Consider the following 18290-nt stretch of genomic DNA (forward strand, 5'->3'; position numbering starts at 1 on the left):
CAAATAACTGATTTGACAAGTTGAGGTCCTGAACTCCATATTTGATGAGACAGAGAGTCACTAGGGGCAAGTCATGAAAAAAATGTTCACTTTTAATTGTTGCCATCTAGAAAAAAATCAGTCTGTTTCTTTGAAGTTGACAAGAGAAGTAAAGCAGGAAATTGAGAAAAAAATAGTCAATGGACCCTCTCACCAGAAAATAGCCACAAACATCCCTCCCTCTACCCCATGACACACACATTCTGTAACATACCATTAACATTCATTACATTTTATGAAACTATTGCAACTATTCTGTTGCATGAGATGTCATATGTGATCCTCTTCAGGGAAGGATATAATGAGTCACTAGATTCACAAAGGCCTGAAAGCACCCACTCTGAGGAAAGTAGTGTACTGGGTGCTATGAGAGATGTAAAAGTTCCTGCCCTCAAGGGATTTACAAATGTTCACATTTTTTTGTCCTTTAATTTTTGGACTAAGGTGAGGACCACGGTTGAGTAGAAGGTGTCAGGAATGTAATAAAGAATATATAGGGACCGCTAGATGGCGCAGTGGATAGAGCACGGGCCCTGGAGTCAGGAGTACCTGAGTTCAAATCCGGCCTCAGACACTTAACACTTACTAGCTGTGTGACCCTGGGCAAGTCACTTAACCCCAATTGCCTCACTAAAAAACAAAACAAAACAAAACAAAAAAACAGAATATATAGCTTGAATTTTTCTTTGGTAATAATCCGAAAGACTATGAAACATACATTTGGCATTTTCAGTAATCCAAAGTCATTAGGTTCCTAGCTTGAAAAAAATGAGTAACATATACAGTTTTGTCACCATATAAATGGGAAGCTAGAAAAAAAAAGAAAAAAAATAATTTAAAATAATTTAAAATGGGGCAGCTAGGTGGTGCAGTGGATAGAGCACCAGCCCTGGAGTCAGGAGTACCTGAGTTCAAATCTGACCTCAGACACTTAACACTTACTAGCTGTGTGACCCTCGGCAAGTCACTTAACCCCAATTGCCTTGCTAAAAAAAAAATAATAAAAAATAAAAAACAATAATGGGCAGCTAGGTGGTACAGTCGAGAGAATGCCAGGCCTGGAGTCAGGAAGACCTTTCTTCATGAGTTCAGATCTTGCCTCAGATACTTACTAGCCGTGTTAACCCTGTTTGCCTCAGTTTCTTCATATGTAGAAGGAGCTGGAGAAGGAAATGGCAAACCATTGCAGTATCTTTGCCAAGAAAACTCCAAATGGGATCATGAAGCATCAAATATGACTGAAAATGACTCCACAACAACATCAATCATGTTGTAATTATATATATATAATTATATATGGAATGAATATATTATATCCATTGTTTTATGGTATAATAACGTATATTATGGTTAAATGTAATTATATTGGCATACAATTATATAATATTTGAATCATTAGCATATCATTTATGAAGCACTTTCTTAACCACTCGGTCCTGAAGCTGCCTCCCATTTTCAGTTGCATTTCAGTTAACAGGAGCCTCTTTCCCAGAGGATTTCCTTTAACCTTTCAGAAACAAAATATTTCATGTTAATTCTTAGCTTAATTTGAGTTGCAGTCATTTCCTTAAAATTGCTGAATATAGGCTGAAGTCTGCTCCATCACTGACCTCCTTAATTCAATCAAGGTCACTCCCATAAACTTGCCCAAACAGCTTTATTTCTCAATTAGAAAAGAGGCAGAGCTGTTTAAAAGCATTTAGTGTTTGATTAATAGTGCTTAACGGGTGCTTCAACACTTACTGAATTTTTTTAAGTAGTTGCTAGTAAGAATAAAATATTGCCAACTGAAAAATTAAACTCATCAGAAACTCAAAACAAATCATTTTAATGAGTAAAAGCAAAAACTGCTTTTGTGGGCTTCCAAGAAAGGTTATTGTGTCCCAATAGAGAGGGTTTTTAAAATACCTAGCTCAAGTCTCGTTTTGTAGAAATGGGTATAATTTAGCCATAGAGATGGTTATTAAAACTAACTGTACTCTGAAGCTGAGCCTGAGGAATTTAAGAAGACAAACTGTCATCTTTGTGGAGCAGGATCACAGAAAGAAAAAGGGAAATTCTGTGTTTCCAGAGCACAGAATGCTGGGAACAACCTGTAATTTCAGCAGAAATGGGTCTAGTTTCATAGGAGGAAATCTGAGGCATCTGAAAGAATGGAAGATTTGAGATGGTTGAAAAGAAGGGGTCAGAACTGATGAGAAAATGGCTGAACAAGTCAGTTCATGTAGGATAGCAGCTGAAACCAGTTCCTGAAAGCCCATTGTTAAATTTTCAATGGGAGGCATGTACACCTTAGAAATCAGCAATACTACAAATTAGGGCTTGGATTATTATTTTGCTGATTGTATAGACTTTAGAAGGGGATGGAGAAGGGGCAGCTAGGTGGTGCAGTAGATAGAGCACCTGCCCTGGAGTCAGGAGTACCTGAGTTCAAATCCAGCCTCAGACACTTAACACTTACTGGCTGTGTGACCCTGGGCAAGTCATTTAACCCCAATTGCCTCACTAAAAAATTTTTAAAAAAAGAAAGTGATGGAGAAGATGTTAATAACGCAAATTAAACTTAAAAGTATGTCCTGTATACATATTCTCCCATCTCCACCCTACTCTGAACTGGTGGTTAAATGTTTACCAGGGGGGCAGCTAGGTGGTGCAGTGGATAAAGCACTGGCCCTGGATTCAGAAGGACCTGAGTACAAATACGACCTCAGATGCTTGACACTAGCTGTGTGCCCCTGGGCAAGTCACTTAACCCTCATTGCCCCACAAAAAACAAACAAAACAAAAACATAAATGTTTACCAGCATACCTCTGGGTACATGAATTAATAGAATGTTACTGTACCATAAAAAATTAATATAAAGAATACAGAGAAGTGAGGGGAAATTTATTTGAACTGATGCAAAGTCAAGCAGAATCAGGAAAACTCTCTCTATATATACACACACACATACTTATATATGCAATAACGATATAAATTGGAAGAAAAAAGCACTGTGGAATTATAATGAACATGCTTGGCCTTAAAGAAGAAAGGGAGAAATTGTACCCCTTCCCTTCTTTGCACAGGTGGTAGATTACAGATATGTAACATTCCATATACTTTTTGACTTGGTTGATATGTTGGCAGGATTTGCCAAACTATTTTTTTCTTTACAAAAGATGATTCGCTGGGGAGGGGAAAGATATATTTGAAAATGAAAGTTATTTTAGAAAATATCAATACTAATTTGATAAAAGAAAATGAGTGAGGCAGATGAGTAGACCTTTCTTCTTTACTTCCTAGGCCAGCCTGCTCAGAGGCTAGTCTTGCAAGGTGACCTAGTTCTCCTTAGAAGGGAGCCCCAGTAGAAAAGGCAACTTCCAGGATTCAGAGTGAGGTGTCTCCAGAAGTGGGGATTGTTTGTTGTCATCAGGCAGATAGAAGAAAGGAACCTGACCCTTGGATCATAATCTCAACTCTACTCACAATTTCCCATGTGACTCTCCTCTGAGTTTGTTTTCTCAGCCGTAAAATAAGGTTTCTCTAAGATTCTTGATAGAATTATGAGAGGTCACCAATCACATGAGCATTTGAAGTCTCTTTGCAAATATCAGATGCTATATAAATGATCAATAATCATTCTGGTAAGAGATCCAAGAGATTCTAAACTATGGAATAGATTAGAATAAATTGACAAAGAGAAGACAAGAGTTTTGAGTCAAGGAAATAAAATGTGATTAGAAAACAAAAGTTACCAGGAAATTTAATTGAGAGAGAAGTAAAAATGGGGCCAGTGATATCAGAGTATTACTGAGTAAAAAGAGGAAAGAAAATTTGAGGTTGTTGATGGGAAGAAAACACACAAACAGCTTCTTGGATAGAAGGTTAACCTCAGAAGGACCTTGCCACATGCCGGCTTTAGCCCTATCTGATTTCCAACAAACAATGGACCTAAAAGAGACCATTTAAAAGAAAGGAATGAGGCAGATTGGCCACGAGTGCCCAAGGAAAGAATTCCCTGATTCCCCTGATGTGAGACCAGTGGACCTTTGGGCTGCCTGGACTGAAGATGGGTAGAAAGAATGCAGGAGGAGTGTTTCTAGGTGAGGCAGAGAGAAAGAATGCTGGATGAGTGATCCTGGGTCTTTTCTAAGGAGAGAAACCTTAAAACCTGGATTTGGGAATACGCACATGAAAAGCCATTCTAGTCCTTTACAAATGAAAGCAGCTGAGGAGAAAACCAGCATGAGCTAAGGAGAGTGGTGTTGGGGGGTTTTTCCCCCTAAGAACATAGATATTAATTCAATCCTGAGGGTATCAGGAGACCATTCTAGATAGAAACTATGTCCATATATAAGCTTTCAAAGAAAAATAATGCAATGCAACATCTAGTAGATGAGAAAAATGTGCTTTGCAGTCATTGATTAGAGGATTTATGAAGGCAGTCAATCACAGTATCGTTATAGGAAAGACATTAAGAGGCATTCATTCAGAAAGTAAAAGGTAGATTTTTTTTTTATCATGAGACCTAAAAAGGGAAAGTTAGGAGGAAGAGAACACAATAGTGCTTCAGGTGTTAGAAGCTGAGAAAAAGGTTCTCTGCAATGTAAAGACTTTTAGAAAAGATGGAAAGAAAACAGGAAAGCAACAAGAGCAGTTAACATGTATGTGGGTCTTTAAGATTTGCAAAGCACTTAACATACATTATCTCCTTTACTTCTCAGAGTAACCCAAGGAGGGTAGGCACCTCCAGTCTTATTTTTATCCCCATTTTATAAATGAGGAAACCAAGATTTGAGCCCTGGTTTCTCCTGACTTCTGATCCAGGATCCTTTCTATATACCACAGTCTCTTTTCTAATGAACAGCATTCAAGGTGGGAAATATCCTATGAACTGGGCCAAGTCCATAAACAGGTTATTTAAAAACAGGGAATAGGGGGCAGCTAGGTGGTGCAGTGGATAAAGCACCAACCCTGGATTCAGGAGGACCTGAATTCAAATCCGGATTTGGATACTTGATACCTACTAGCTGTGTGACCCTGGGCAAGTCACTTAACCTTCATTGCCCCACAAAAAAAAAAGGGAAAAAATTAAAACAGGGAGTAGCCTCCAATGTGATCAGAATCCAGTCATTTTTAACATGTTGGTATCATCCTTTGTGGACTATAAAACCTGAAGGACAGGATATTTATCCTGCTTTCTACAGTATCTACTACTGGATACAAAACATTGGGATTGGATCCAGGAGATGCATGGGTTCAAATCCCACACCTGACATTCATGAGTAAGGCTTAAATTGTATAATCCTAGACAAGTTCCTTATCTTCTCTGGATCTCAGTGCCCTTATCCACAAAATGGGGCAAATAATGTCTGTAATATACTCACCACAGGTTCGGTATGAGGGCCAAGTTTATAAAGTGATTTGTATGCTTAAAGCGCTGCATAAATAATCATCATTAATTAATATTACTCTGCAATACAGTGCCAAATAGAAGTAGATGCTCATGAATGACTTGGGATAAGGCCGAAGACTGGTTGGTTGAGCTGAATTGAAGACAAGCTGATAGGTCCTATTCCTTGGGTTGCAGGAGGCCATCTTCATAATTCAGTCCCTTGAACTTGTGTTATCCTTTCCTCTCTATTTTCAATTTACATAGTTGGAACCTCAGAGTACATTGAGTCCACCTGTACGTGAACAGAAACACTGCCCCCACCAATATCCTTGATAAACAGCCTTCCAGGCTCTGCTTAAAGAGACTTAACTCTTCAGTAAGCAAAAACTACCTCCTGAGGAAGTCCTATACTTTGATACAGCTCTGATTGTTGGGAATTTCTCTTTTCTTTACACTGAGCCTACATCAGCCCCCAGTTCTAATTCCTCTTGTACACAGCAACATTCAAATTCTTGAAAACAATCTTAATCCCCCTACCTTCAGCCAACCTCTCATCATAATATCTCTGGCCCCTTCACTGTGTTTATATCTTCACATTTATATCCTTCCCTGAACATTGTCCGTCCCACCAATATTTTAGTCACACTCAGACTCCATCGATGTTTGAGTGGTCATCAGCACTGAACACAATTCTTCATATTTGGTCTGACCAGGGAAAGAGTCTTGCTGTAGCAAGACCAACTTTTTTGTTGTTCTAGACGCTGTCATTGTAGCATTGGACTGAATTAGCCTTTCTTTGGTTACTGTAGCACATTTCTCTTTTTCATTTCAATATTACAGTCGAAAAGGGACCCTAGGATCATTTTCATACAAATTATTTATCCTTTTTTTATAGTTGTGTGCCTGATTCTTTTAACCTCAGAACTTTGAGTTTATCCTTAATAAATTCCATCTTATCAGATTCAACCCATTGTTCTTGACTATGAAGAATTTTTTAGGAAGGGGCTAGTTCCTGACAGTCATTCCATGTCTTGACTGTGCCTCCCAGCTTTGTACCTTCTTCAGATTTGATAAACACGGCATCTATATGCCTTCATCTGAGTTATTGGTGAAAATGTTAAATAGCCTGAGTCAAAGAGAATTAGATCCCCCCATCCATAATGCTTTGTTTTTTTGTTTGTTTTTTTGCAGGGCAATGAGGGTTAAGTGACTTGCCCAGGGTCACACAGCTAGTAAGTGTCAAGTGTCTGAGGCCGGATTTGAACTCAGGTACTCCTGAATCCAGGGCCGGTGCTTTACCACTGTGCCATCTAGCTGCCCCATCCATAATGCTTTGGACCCATTGATGGCCCTTTGGGTCCAGTCACTCAACCAGTTTTATCAAATGTTTTCCTGAAATCTTGGCATACTATACTTGCAACAGTTGCCTGATCTAGCATGTTAGTAGCTTTAAAAAAAAAAAATCAGGTTAGTCTGGCATGTCCTATTCTTGGAGAAGCCATCTGTCTCTTAGTAATCATTACTTCTCTTTCTAAAGGCTCAGAAAAGAGAATAAAATGTTCTAGAATTGTGTCAGAAATCAGTATTAAGCTTACTGATTTGTAATTTGGAAAGCTGACCTATGCCATAGGAAGAGGAGTTGCAAATAGATGATGAGTGTTCATGGCATGGAAGGTTTCCAAAGCCTATAAATGAAGTGCATGGATGAGAAACCACATGTCTATAACACTCTAAGTTTTATCCATCACATTCCGTGCAACAACTCTTTGAAGCAGACAGTGAAAATGTTATTATCCCCATTTTACAGATGAGGAAACAGGCCTAAAGACATTAAGTGAGAGTGCCCGTGGTTATGTTTTCTTCTCAAGCCACTTGCCTGAGCTTTAGGCTCTCTTGCCACCAACTGAACTGATGCCCTGATTATCTGGACAGCCAGTCTTTGGGGCTTAGCTGAGAAACGAGTATTTGCATGTTTCTCATGAGAGAATTATTTTACAATAAAATCAGTCAGTACCTAATGTGATACCATGCAGGTTTTAAGCCTTAACTAAAAAAAATGAATGAATGAATAGAGTGATATTCTGAAAATTCTTAGAGTTACAAAAGCAGTGCTTTCCAGATCATCTGAGCTTTATAAAGGCATCTAGCAAGACAATATTTGGAGCAGAAATTAAGTATTTTCACCATGATAGATGGCATTGCATGGCTAATGAAAGAGCAAAGCAAGCAATAGCTAGACTCAGCCTTATTGAATGTGGGGTCTTTTTCCTCCTGTGGAAATCAGATACATATGATGTGGTTGAATTATGGTGATGCTGTATTGTAAGAAGGCTAATAGATCCCATTAGTGCATCCTTAGGGGAAAGACACCAGAGATGGGCGCACCAGTGGAGTACGGGACTCAATTCATACCTACAGCAGTCACCAAATCAACACACATTTATTAAGCATTATATACTAGGGTGCTAAGTGTTGGAGATGCAAAGAAAGGCAAGAAACCAGTTACTGCCTTCAAAAAGTCTGCAGTCTAATGGGGGAGACAGTAGTTTAATAGGACTGAATGGTGCCCACTTGTAAGAGTTCCTCCTTGGGGGCAGCTAGGTGGCACAGTAGATAAAGCACTGGCCCTGGATTCAGGAGGACCTGAGTTAAAATCCAACCTCAGACATTCCACACTTACTAGCTGTGTGACCCTGGACAAGTCACTTAACCCTCATCCCCCCCCCCAAAAAAAAGGGTTCCTTGAGTTTGGGGTGCTGTCTGTGATAGTGGAGTAGAGCAAAAGTAACTAACCCCTTTAGAGTAACCCAACTGTCTCAGAGGAAACACAACGGAGAATATGAATGGACCAACCAGTATAACTCAAAGGTCATTCAAAGAGCCAACAACCCACAGAGCATTCGTTCATCTTTTGATAGCCTATAAGTGATGTTACTATCGAAAAAGAAGAACTTGTGCATCACCAACCAAAAAGAAAGGCCAAAAGGGGGCAATTTATGAGATAGGAAAACAGTAGCAGCAGCAGGATGGTTTCTGCCTATGTGGACTAGAAAACTAAAGAGGCACTCGCTCTACTGTCTTCTTTTAAAAATACAGCACTCGGATGCAAACGTGTCAGAGTGACAGATTTCTGTAGGCACCTGTACTGACATCAAGCATGTGTACATTTTAAAAATCCATATTTAGATAACCCACACTTTCTGATGTAAATGTTTTATAAAATTGAAACTGTCCATCCAAAGGTGGTAAGTAAAAAAAAAAAAAAAGGTATCACTACCTTATGCCCGATTATAGGGGGAAGAATTTCTGTACGAATTAGGATGAAAAGAGCCATTTGAGAAAGGACTAGAGTCAGGTTGTAAGAAATGTGCTATATATGGGCCAATATGGCACAGGGAGAGATAGCATACTATGGGGGAAAGAATGTTAGATTTGAGTTTGGTGCGATGGAAGACGTGCTCAATTTGGAGTCAAAGGACTAGAGTTCAAATCTCAACCTTGCTACTTAGTAGCTGTATGACCTTGGTCAAGTCACCCTCTGGAAGTAGTTTTCCTCAGCTATTAAAAAAAGAATTCGACTATATAACCTCTAAGGTCCCCTTCAACTCTAGATCAATGTTCCTATGTCTCAGGTATACCACTTTTGGCTACATGTCTGTAAGTAAATAACAATCTTAGTGAACCTGAATCTAGGGCCAGTGCTTTATCCACTGCTCCACCTAGCTGCCCCCAAGAAGGACCTTTTATGGGCAGCTAGGTGGCACAGTGGATAGAGCACCAGCCCTGGATTCAGGAGGACCTGAGTTCAAATCTGGCCTCAGACACTTAACACTTACTTAGCTGTGTGACCCTGGGCAAGTCACTTAACCCCAATTGCCTCATAAAAAAGAAGAAGAAGGAACTCTTACAAGTGGGAACCATTTAGTCTTAGTAAACTGTTGTCTCCCCCATTAGACTGCAGGCTCTTTGAAGGCAGGAACTGTTTTCTTGCCTTTCTTTGCATCCCCAACACTTAGCACAGTAGCACAAAATGCTTAATAAATGTGTGTTGATTTGGTGACTGCTGTAGTTACTCAAGTTTAAAGGGTTTATTAATGTGAGCGATGCTGGTAGTGATGACAGTGGGGATGGTGATGAAGATGTTACAGATGGATGAGGATGAGTGGGGGAAAAGTTTGAAGCCTTTCCCTTCTGATTAAGCTATAAGATAATTCAAGTAAACCTTGAGTGCTATAGAGAGGTGAAATTACAGTAAGACTGAATCCTCAAGCTAAACGTGAATATCTGTTATACCTTGCTAACTTTTCTTCTTCCCTGCCCCATATCCATAGCCCATAGAATTCTTACTAGCAACAACAGTAAGTACCTAGTGGAGAATAAAGGCATCCAAAGTGATAGACGGGCATGTATATAGTATAAGAGATAGGAAATGATGATCAAATGGAAAACTGAAATTCAGATACTTATTCTTTAGTATCCAGATACATGAGAGGTGTGGGCATCCCCTTCTCCAGTGCAAATCACAGTCTTTACTTGCCTTCTTGTCCCGTGTGATTCTTGTCCATTTGTGTCTATTAATTATTCATAGAGAAGATTCCCTAAGGTAGTAGAAGCCTTCTTCAAATGAAATTCAAATAGAAACAGCGTCTCCCAGTTTGAGGCTTGGGGCAGGGCAGGAACAAGTAAGAAGGAATGACTCTTGAGACCAGTAGATTTTCAGAATTTTTCTCTCTTGCTTTTCTAAGGTCCTGAGGACATCCATGAGAGCCATGGGTGTGTCTTGCCTAAATTTTGTATTAACTCTTGCCTAGTCCAGTGTTCTGTATACATTAGGTATTTAATTAATGTTTGGTAAATTTCATATTGCCCTTCTTTTACTGAGATGTCTTTTCTTCATTTAAGATTAGCTTAGTGTTGAAAAAGAAATAGTATTCTTAATGCCTTGATTTTCTTTTGCAAACAAGATAAAGGTTATTTGGAGAGAGAGCTAGGGATAATAAATGGGGGAAAATGTTTGATGTAGATCCTCGATTAGACTTAACATAAACCCAGAAGCTAACAAGGAACAAAAGAGGAAAAAAATATCAGATGAAGGAAGAAAGGTTTGCTTAGGTTTGCTGGGGTTTTTTAAAAGGCATCTACTGCAAGTTCATTTTGCAGGCTCACCTTTAAGCCATTGCAATAACAGGCTCTAGACTAGCTTCTCTTCCACAAATACGCTTATTGCCTTTGTCTCACAACAGACAGAAATAGACACTGTTATGTGTTTGTTTAGGTCTTAATAATGACATCCTGTACACTGACTACAGAGCATTCTGAAAATATAAAATGTTATTTCAGTGTTGAGTTATAATAATAATAATAACCCAGAGAAGCTGTAGCTAAAAGGATTTCTATAAGCAATTTGGGAAAGATTGCTGTTCCACACTCTTTACACTGCTTGTTCTATCACTTCAAATTCTGACACAGATGTTTCATTAATTCCTTCAACAGTACTTACCATGCTAAGCATTATGAAAGAAACAAAGAAGAATGATAATAATAAGCTAACACTTAATGTCATCCTTTAAGGTTTGCCAAGCATTTTATGTATATTATCTCATTTGATCGTCACAACATCCCTGAGAAGTAGTATAATTATTCCCATTTTACAGACAAGGAAACTGAGTCTGTAATTAGTAAGTAACCAAGGCAATATTTAAGCTCAGGTTTGAATCCTGAGTCTGAGTTCAGTGCCCTGCATGTGGTCTTGCCCTTTATAAAATTCATAGTTGAGGACCAAAAACTAGTTATGTTATTTCTTCTGGGAGTTGGCGAGGTAAACTGGAACCTCCTCAGGCAGAAGTCTCAGAATCTTTGTAGTTGTGAAAGGGACCACTAACTGTGAGTGACAGCCATTCAATTCCTCATAGCCTCAGTTTCTTTACCTAGAAAATGGATGTTATGTTTGTCTTGAGTTTTATATTTTGTAGGGTCCTTATAAGCAGAGGAATCCAACTCACAGCCCACAATACTCCAGAGTGCAGTCTTGATTCAGGGTTAAAATGGTTCAGGAATGGGGGCAGCTAGATGGCGCAGTGGTAAAACACCTGCCCTGGATTCAGGAGTACCTGAGTTCAAATCCGGCCTCAGACACTTGACACTTACTAGCTGTGTGACCCTGGGCAAGTCACTTAACCCTCATTGCCCTGCAAAACAAAACAAAACAAAACAAAAAATGGTTCAGGATTAAAATGTAATTGGGAAATATCTAACAAAATAAATAAAAATACAACAGAACATAAATAATATTAATATATAGCTTTCTAAGTGAATATGAAACCAATAGGGACCCTTGCATATGGTTAGTGGTCCCAATTTCTATTTAAATTTGATGTCATTGCTTCTAAGGACTTTTGAATGGATATTTAAACGATATTTTGTAGTATGGTATGCAAAAAAGTAGTTACACTGTTTTTAGGTGACATTTTATAGTTTCCTCAGTCAACATTTGTCCTGTATATTTAGTATGTATTAGACCTCTGGAGAATGCCAAGGAAACAATATTTAGTCACTGCCCCCCAGGGAATTTTACTATCTGGTAGAGAAGATAAAATGCATGGGGGAAAAAACATTCAGAAATACTTATAAAACAACATATAAACAACTACTTTTAAAGGAATGGAAAAATATAATACTATTTCCATGGGCCTTTTGTTCCATCAGGATCTTAACATGGTTCCAAGCTATTAAACTCAAATCTCTTGACACTGACTCATTAATCTCTACTAGGTTTAGATGATAAGCAGTGGGCAGATCTCAAGATAACCTTCTCAGAGGAGGGGAAAACCAGGCCCAGAGGGTGATATTAGGTGGTTGATCAGTGTCAGAGAGGAATAAAACCCAGTCTTTAAAACTTCCAGTTGGATGTGCTATTCCCAAGAGTGTACTAAAATACATTTTGGACATCTGACGAAATTTAGAGATCCATCTCTTCTGGGTTCTAGAACTCAAAGGCAAAAAAGTGAAGTAGACCCTTTCCTTTTAATAATATAATAGATCAAAATAGGACATATGAGCAGATAAGTATTACAGTGGTAGGGCATGATAATCCATCTGAAGAATGCAGACAAAGAAAATTTGAGATAATATTGAGAGAACATTTAAGGTAAAGGAATCAAGGAAGACTTCATGGAATAGAGTGAAGGTGGCAACACAAATTCCCCTTTAAATTTCCAATAGCTTCCTATGCCTGAACCCAGACCAGCCTTGACAAGCTAACACAACATCCAAATTCAACCCTTTCATTTTGTAGTTGAGGAAACTGAAGTTCTGAGATCTTAAATAATTTGCCCCAAATCACCTAACTATTGAGTGATGGAGGTGGTATTAGAACCCAGATCTTCCTATCGCAGAGCCAGAGATCTTGTCACTGTACCAAAAACAATGCCCCTCTAGCTCCTACAAGATGAAGGAGACCTTGAAAGCACTTTATTTAATGAAGAAAATGAAGAATAAACAGTAAATCTATCTTCTCAGCCTCCTAGAAGTTCTGACACTGCGAAGAGAAGTTTAAATATACACATTTCCCCAGTGACACAAAGATTTACAATTCTCAAGAACCACAGATAGAGTTGGAAACAATATGTTAAAGTGTTCTCTTATTTAGTTATGTCTTGCCTGAGCATGAAAAAGATATTAACATGTTGTCAGGTTACTGGGACAAATCCCAAAATAAATTGCATCTTTTTTTTCATGTAGTGCTAATTATTTTTCAGAAGCCAGCTCTAGCTGATAACTTAGAAATTTCAATGTTTTCACCAGATCATTTACTTGAAAGAAGTAAAACACGGTACCATCTTCATCCAAGGAAACTTTGGATGTTTGCTATCTTCTCAGGAGGCAGAGATCCTATTAATATAGGGAACAGTAGATCAGCCAATATGTGTTATATTACATTCTATCCAACCCAAATGCAAATAAACATTTCTGTTAACAATAAAATTTCACCTGCAAATTCATCAAATTTTATGCTCTTGTCAGTGGTAGTTATCTTAGTTCCCCAGTGCTAATTCAAAACAAAACAAAACAAAAAAACCTTGTTTATTTGGTTAATAAAATTCATCTATTGTATAAATAAGCTTCCATTTTTCAAGGATCCCAGAAAATTCAATAGTCCTAGTATCATTGTATTAACAATGGTATTGAAAGCTTATTGGTTATCTTACTCTTTTCTATTCCCCAGCACCAAAGACAATGTAGTAACCTCATGGTATTCATTGAGCAAATTTAGCTGATTCATTAATGACATCAAGGATCATCAATCTCCAGGTCCTTACTCTGCCTTCTGAATCATCAAAGATTAAATTGTATTCTATGTAGTTTTGTGGATACTCTATTGTACTCTAATTCTCTGAAAATTTGTAAACATTATATGGTTCCATTCCCAGCTTATCCAATAGTTTACTAGATGACCTAAGACAACTTACTTCATATTTCTCATCTACAAAATGCAGGGATCGGACTAAGGTGTCTTCTTTCCCTAACATTCTGTGACTCTGTACTAATCCTCAGTTAAGCAAACTACTCCATAAAACAGGGTATCTTTTGGCCTTCTAAACAATCAGCTCATTATTGTTATTCTCTGTATTTCAGAAAGAAAAAAAACCTAGAATTTTTCACACATTCATATTTGCTCATCCATCACACACAGTCATTCAGTAGGTACATTTCATCAAGAAAGCTTTGATTTTTATGCTTTTCAAACCTTTTCATTTGAAATAGCAATATAGTTTCTGCCCGCTGTTCCAAGGAAGGGTACAGAACTAAAAAGATGTTCCTAAGTTTTCATTTTCACACCCTTTGGAATTTTGAGCTACTATAAATTTCACTGGATCCAAATTTATCAGTGTTCTGCTATTTCTCTTGTCCAAAAAGCCTAATATTGTCTTAAGTGAATAGCTTTTCTCTGGTGAATAGCCTCAGGGCTGTGGTCCGATTCTGATTCATGTTTACAAACAGGTGGCTGGAAGTTAAGTGGAGTCAATATATGATTTCTCACCCTTTAGAATATTACCACATGGGTAACAAAAAAAAAATCTGTAAATATCAAGCTTGAAATCATTTAATCAGGAACATGAATCATTTATACACCCCAATTATAAAAATGTTGATAGAATTGGCTATGGTGTTGATTTTTTTTTATATTACAGCTGTTTTCTTATAATGATATCATATCCCTCTTCCAGGAATGCAGACGCCACTGTGTCTTGCTTGGCAAGCTCATTGGTCATTTGGCTCAGGAAAGAATAAGAACTATCAGTGGTACCATTCCATAGGATTGTGAGAAAGGCCCCAAAAGAATGGATGGTCCTTTTCTCTCTATGTATTTATGCCCAGATAATTTATTTAAATAATGGTGCTGGCACATTTTGCTACACAGATTTCAGCTTATATTGCAGACTCTGCAATTCATTTGGAAAATGTAATTTCCACCCCTGCATACTAATCGATTTCTTCACAAACACCTGCTATCAGTTATGATAATAAAAATGCCATTCTAAATTGAAAAAGGGCCAAATAGAGCTTGCTGAGGAAATGACTTAAGTGTCTTTCAGTGCTGCTAATGTAGTAATGTGCTTGTAGAGCTAACACTTTTTTCAGTCTTTGCATTTTCAGTAATTTTACCCTGTTACATCATCCCTCTGTCAAATAAAACCTCTTTACAGTAAATCAGATCAAAGTAGGAGTAATTGCTATCTTAGGTTGTGAGAAATTGATCTAAGTTGGATTGTAAAGGGTTAAAATGCCTAGTCACTACCCTGGCTCTCTTTCTGACTTTGTGGGTTAATCTCCAAAGAACTATAAAGTTGCCTTCCCCTTGGCTGTACACCGACAGAGAATAAACTTTCGTTTATCCAATTTCTCTATCCTCTAATCCTTTCAGCACATGTGGTCAAGCTAATCTTCTTAAATCACAAATTTCACCCTGTCACTCCCCAGCTCAAGAATCTGTTGGAGCTCCCAACTGGCTAACACATCCAGCCTAAATTCAGTCTGTTGTTCCAGAGCCTCCACAACTCGGCCCCTCTTTACCTCTCCGGTCTGTTCTCCTTTCACTCCAATGTAAAGACTACTTCATTCAGGCATTCTCCTTAGCATCAGAAAATCAATTCAGCCTTTTAAAGATCATGTTGACATATTTAGTGTCCAATAGGGAGGAAGTAGCAGAGCTGGTGTTCAAATCTGGGTTCTCTGACCCCTAGACCCATCGTTCATTCCAATGTGCTACACTGACAATATTCTAAGTTTTACTCTTCTCTTTCACCCTCTCAATATCATCCCCAACAGACACACAAAGAAAAATGGAGAAAGCATGACAGGTGGAGGTAACTTTGTAGATTCTTTAATCTGTAAAACAGAGGTCTATTTATCTAATAAGCTTTGTGTCAGGAGAGAGTATCAAATGAAAATCCAGGATCATGGAGACTTTTAAAAACCTGCTGGCCAAGCAAAGGAAACCAAGTTACCACCCTGGTAGGAAGAAAAGGTGATTATTAGTCCAATAAAATGTAAGCTCCCCCAAAGAAGGGATTATTTTATTGGTCTCCACAAGGAGAGGATAAGACTAGATGCTCTCTGAAATCCCATCTTAGCTCCAAACCTGTCATCCTATGGATTCTTGTTCATAAGAACTTAGGAGAGAAATACAACAGGACAAATAGTCACAATGCTGCGTATTTGGGAAACACTTTAGAGTTTACTAAGCACTTTCAAATCTACTCAAATGAATGCTAATGATACTTGGGTGATTGCTGTTTTTAAGTTTTTAAACTTGAATAGAGGGTGTCCCAAGAGTCTTAGTGCAGATTTAACCTTTAATATCTCAAAACCAAGGCAGCTAGGTGGCGCAGTGGATAAAGCACCAGCCCTGGATTCAAGAGTACCTGAGTTCAAATCTGTCCTCAGACACTTGACACTTACTAGCTGTGTGACCCTGGGCAAGTAACTTAACCTTCATTGCCCCACCAAAAAACAAACAAACAAACAAAAAAAAACAAAAAATATCTCAAAACCATCCTAAAGTTTTGGGGGCACCCTGTTGAATGAGCCATCATGAGAAGGGATTGTGGGGGGGGTTATTTTTGGTTTTCTACTTGCCTTAAGGCCCTGAGTAGGAAGGTGTTTCTCTATTCAGGTAGACAGATCACTTTCCCAGCAAGAAAGACAGTAGCACAAGCCTCTTCTATCTAGGTCTAGAAACTTCATTGAGCCCCATCCCTGAAATTGCTATTTGTCCCCTCAGCCCTGGCTGCTCAGGCCTATGCCCTCAAGGAAGAGAATGACAGCCTCCGGTGGCAGCTGGACGCCTACAGGAACGAGGTAGAGCTGCTGAAGCAAGAGAAAGGGCAGCTCTTCCGCACAGAAGAAAACCTCACCAAGGACCAGCAGCTGCAGTTTCTTCAACAGACGATGCAAGGCATGCAGCAGGTATTTCAGCCCCATGCTCTCCTGATTACAAAAAAAAAAGTGGGGATCCTGGATCCTGGAGATTACCATTCCCCAGAGGGAAAGTTGGGGCTAAGATGGAAGGATGGGGTAAAAATGGAAGCTAGAAAGAAGGCTTATTTGGTTGAGGGGGAGGGGATTTGGTGTCTATTCTTGGAGTGGGATTAAAAAAAGAAAGGCAAGAGTCTGGATGTGAATAAGGAAAACATATATCATAGATGGATGCTACTTATATATCAACATGTATATATTTTATATACATATGTATATATAAACATATGAAACTATGTAGAAGATTAGTGAGGAGGCTTTATTGTTCATTTGACATTGATATTGGCTTAAATTTCAGACAATTACCATCATATATATATATATATGAATGTAATCAGGAATAATTCAAGGGAACCCCCTGATTTTCTGTATGCTTTGGAATGTGTCCTAGATGACCTCTGGGAGTGGAGCTACATGGATCTAGTCTAGGAGATCAGGAAGTCTCCCCATTAAACAACCTCACCAAACATACACATACATACTATAATGAGATAGCGAATTATAGAGACATCTCTCTCTATATATATGTACATATATGTTTGTGTATGTATATATCCATATTTATGGCTAGATAGATAAATTTAACCGAGTTTCAATGTCAAATGGTCAATAAAGTCTTGTTAATCTTTCTTGGAGGTAGAAAAAAATTTCAAACCAAAAAACCTTAAACTGGTTTTGCAAAAGTTTGAACTTATGATTTCATGTTTCACTATTGTGTTTGTTTGCTCTTTGAGGGTTAAAATCATGCTTTCTACTTACTTTGCATCTTCACATCCCCCAGTACAGTACTAGGCATATAACAAGCACTTAATAAGTGCTCATTGGTTCAATGAATGGAAATGTCAGTGGGTAGCTGCTATCTAATGGAGAGTGGTCATTGTTCATCTCCCTAGAAAGTCAGGATAATTGAGTGACTTGGTGTGAAAGGCTCTCTATCAGTCAGGTGTTTGACTTGGATAGATTGAATTTCGGGGGCCGTTGTTGCTGTGTGATATTGGAAAGGAACAGAGGTGGGAGCTTTGGTGGAGAGAGAAAGAAGCATGGATGGTGGACCGTTGGGATTGGGAGAGGAGAAAGTGAGAGAAGTGATTGTCCAAGGAATGGAATGAAAGATTCTGGTCAGGATTTAGAGCCAAAGTCATCAGGGGAGAGATTCAGAGGATTGGCACAATCTGTTCTTAGTGTGTCTCTGCTCAAAAGTAAAATGGACTGCCTTGAGAGGGAGTGGGTCCTCTCTCACTAAAGCTCTTCAAGCCAAGACTGAGCGACTGAATGACTACTCCACAGATACATTATAGTATGGAATGATTTTCTGTTGGATAATGTTGCCTTGCA

At 38.5% G+C, this 18290-nt stretch overlaps 1 protein-coding gene across 4 annotated transcripts in view; it reads left to right on the forward strand.

Annotated features, from left to right (window-relative positions):
• The window catches only part of ENOX1 (ecto-NOX disulfide-thiol exchanger 1), a 697060-nt gene that overhangs the window by 573839 nt on the left and 104931 nt on the right, over positions 1 to 18290 (forward strand). For all 4 annotated transcript variants that reach the window (XM_043998993.1, XM_043998992.1, XM_043998994.1 and 1 more), the window contains one exon: positions 16702 to 16886. In XM_043998993.1, the coding sequence (XP_043854928.1) occupies positions 16702 to 16886 (185 nt within the window). The remainder of the gene's footprint in view (positions 1 to 16701; positions 16887 to 18290) is intronic.

The sequence above is a fragment of the Dromiciops gliroides genome, chromosome 3, assembly GCF_019393635.1.
Source record: "Dromiciops gliroides isolate mDroGli1 chromosome 3, mDroGli1.pri, whole genome shotgun sequence".
NCBI lineage: Eukaryota > Metazoa > Chordata > Mammalia > Microbiotheria > Microbiotheriidae > Dromiciops > Dromiciops gliroides.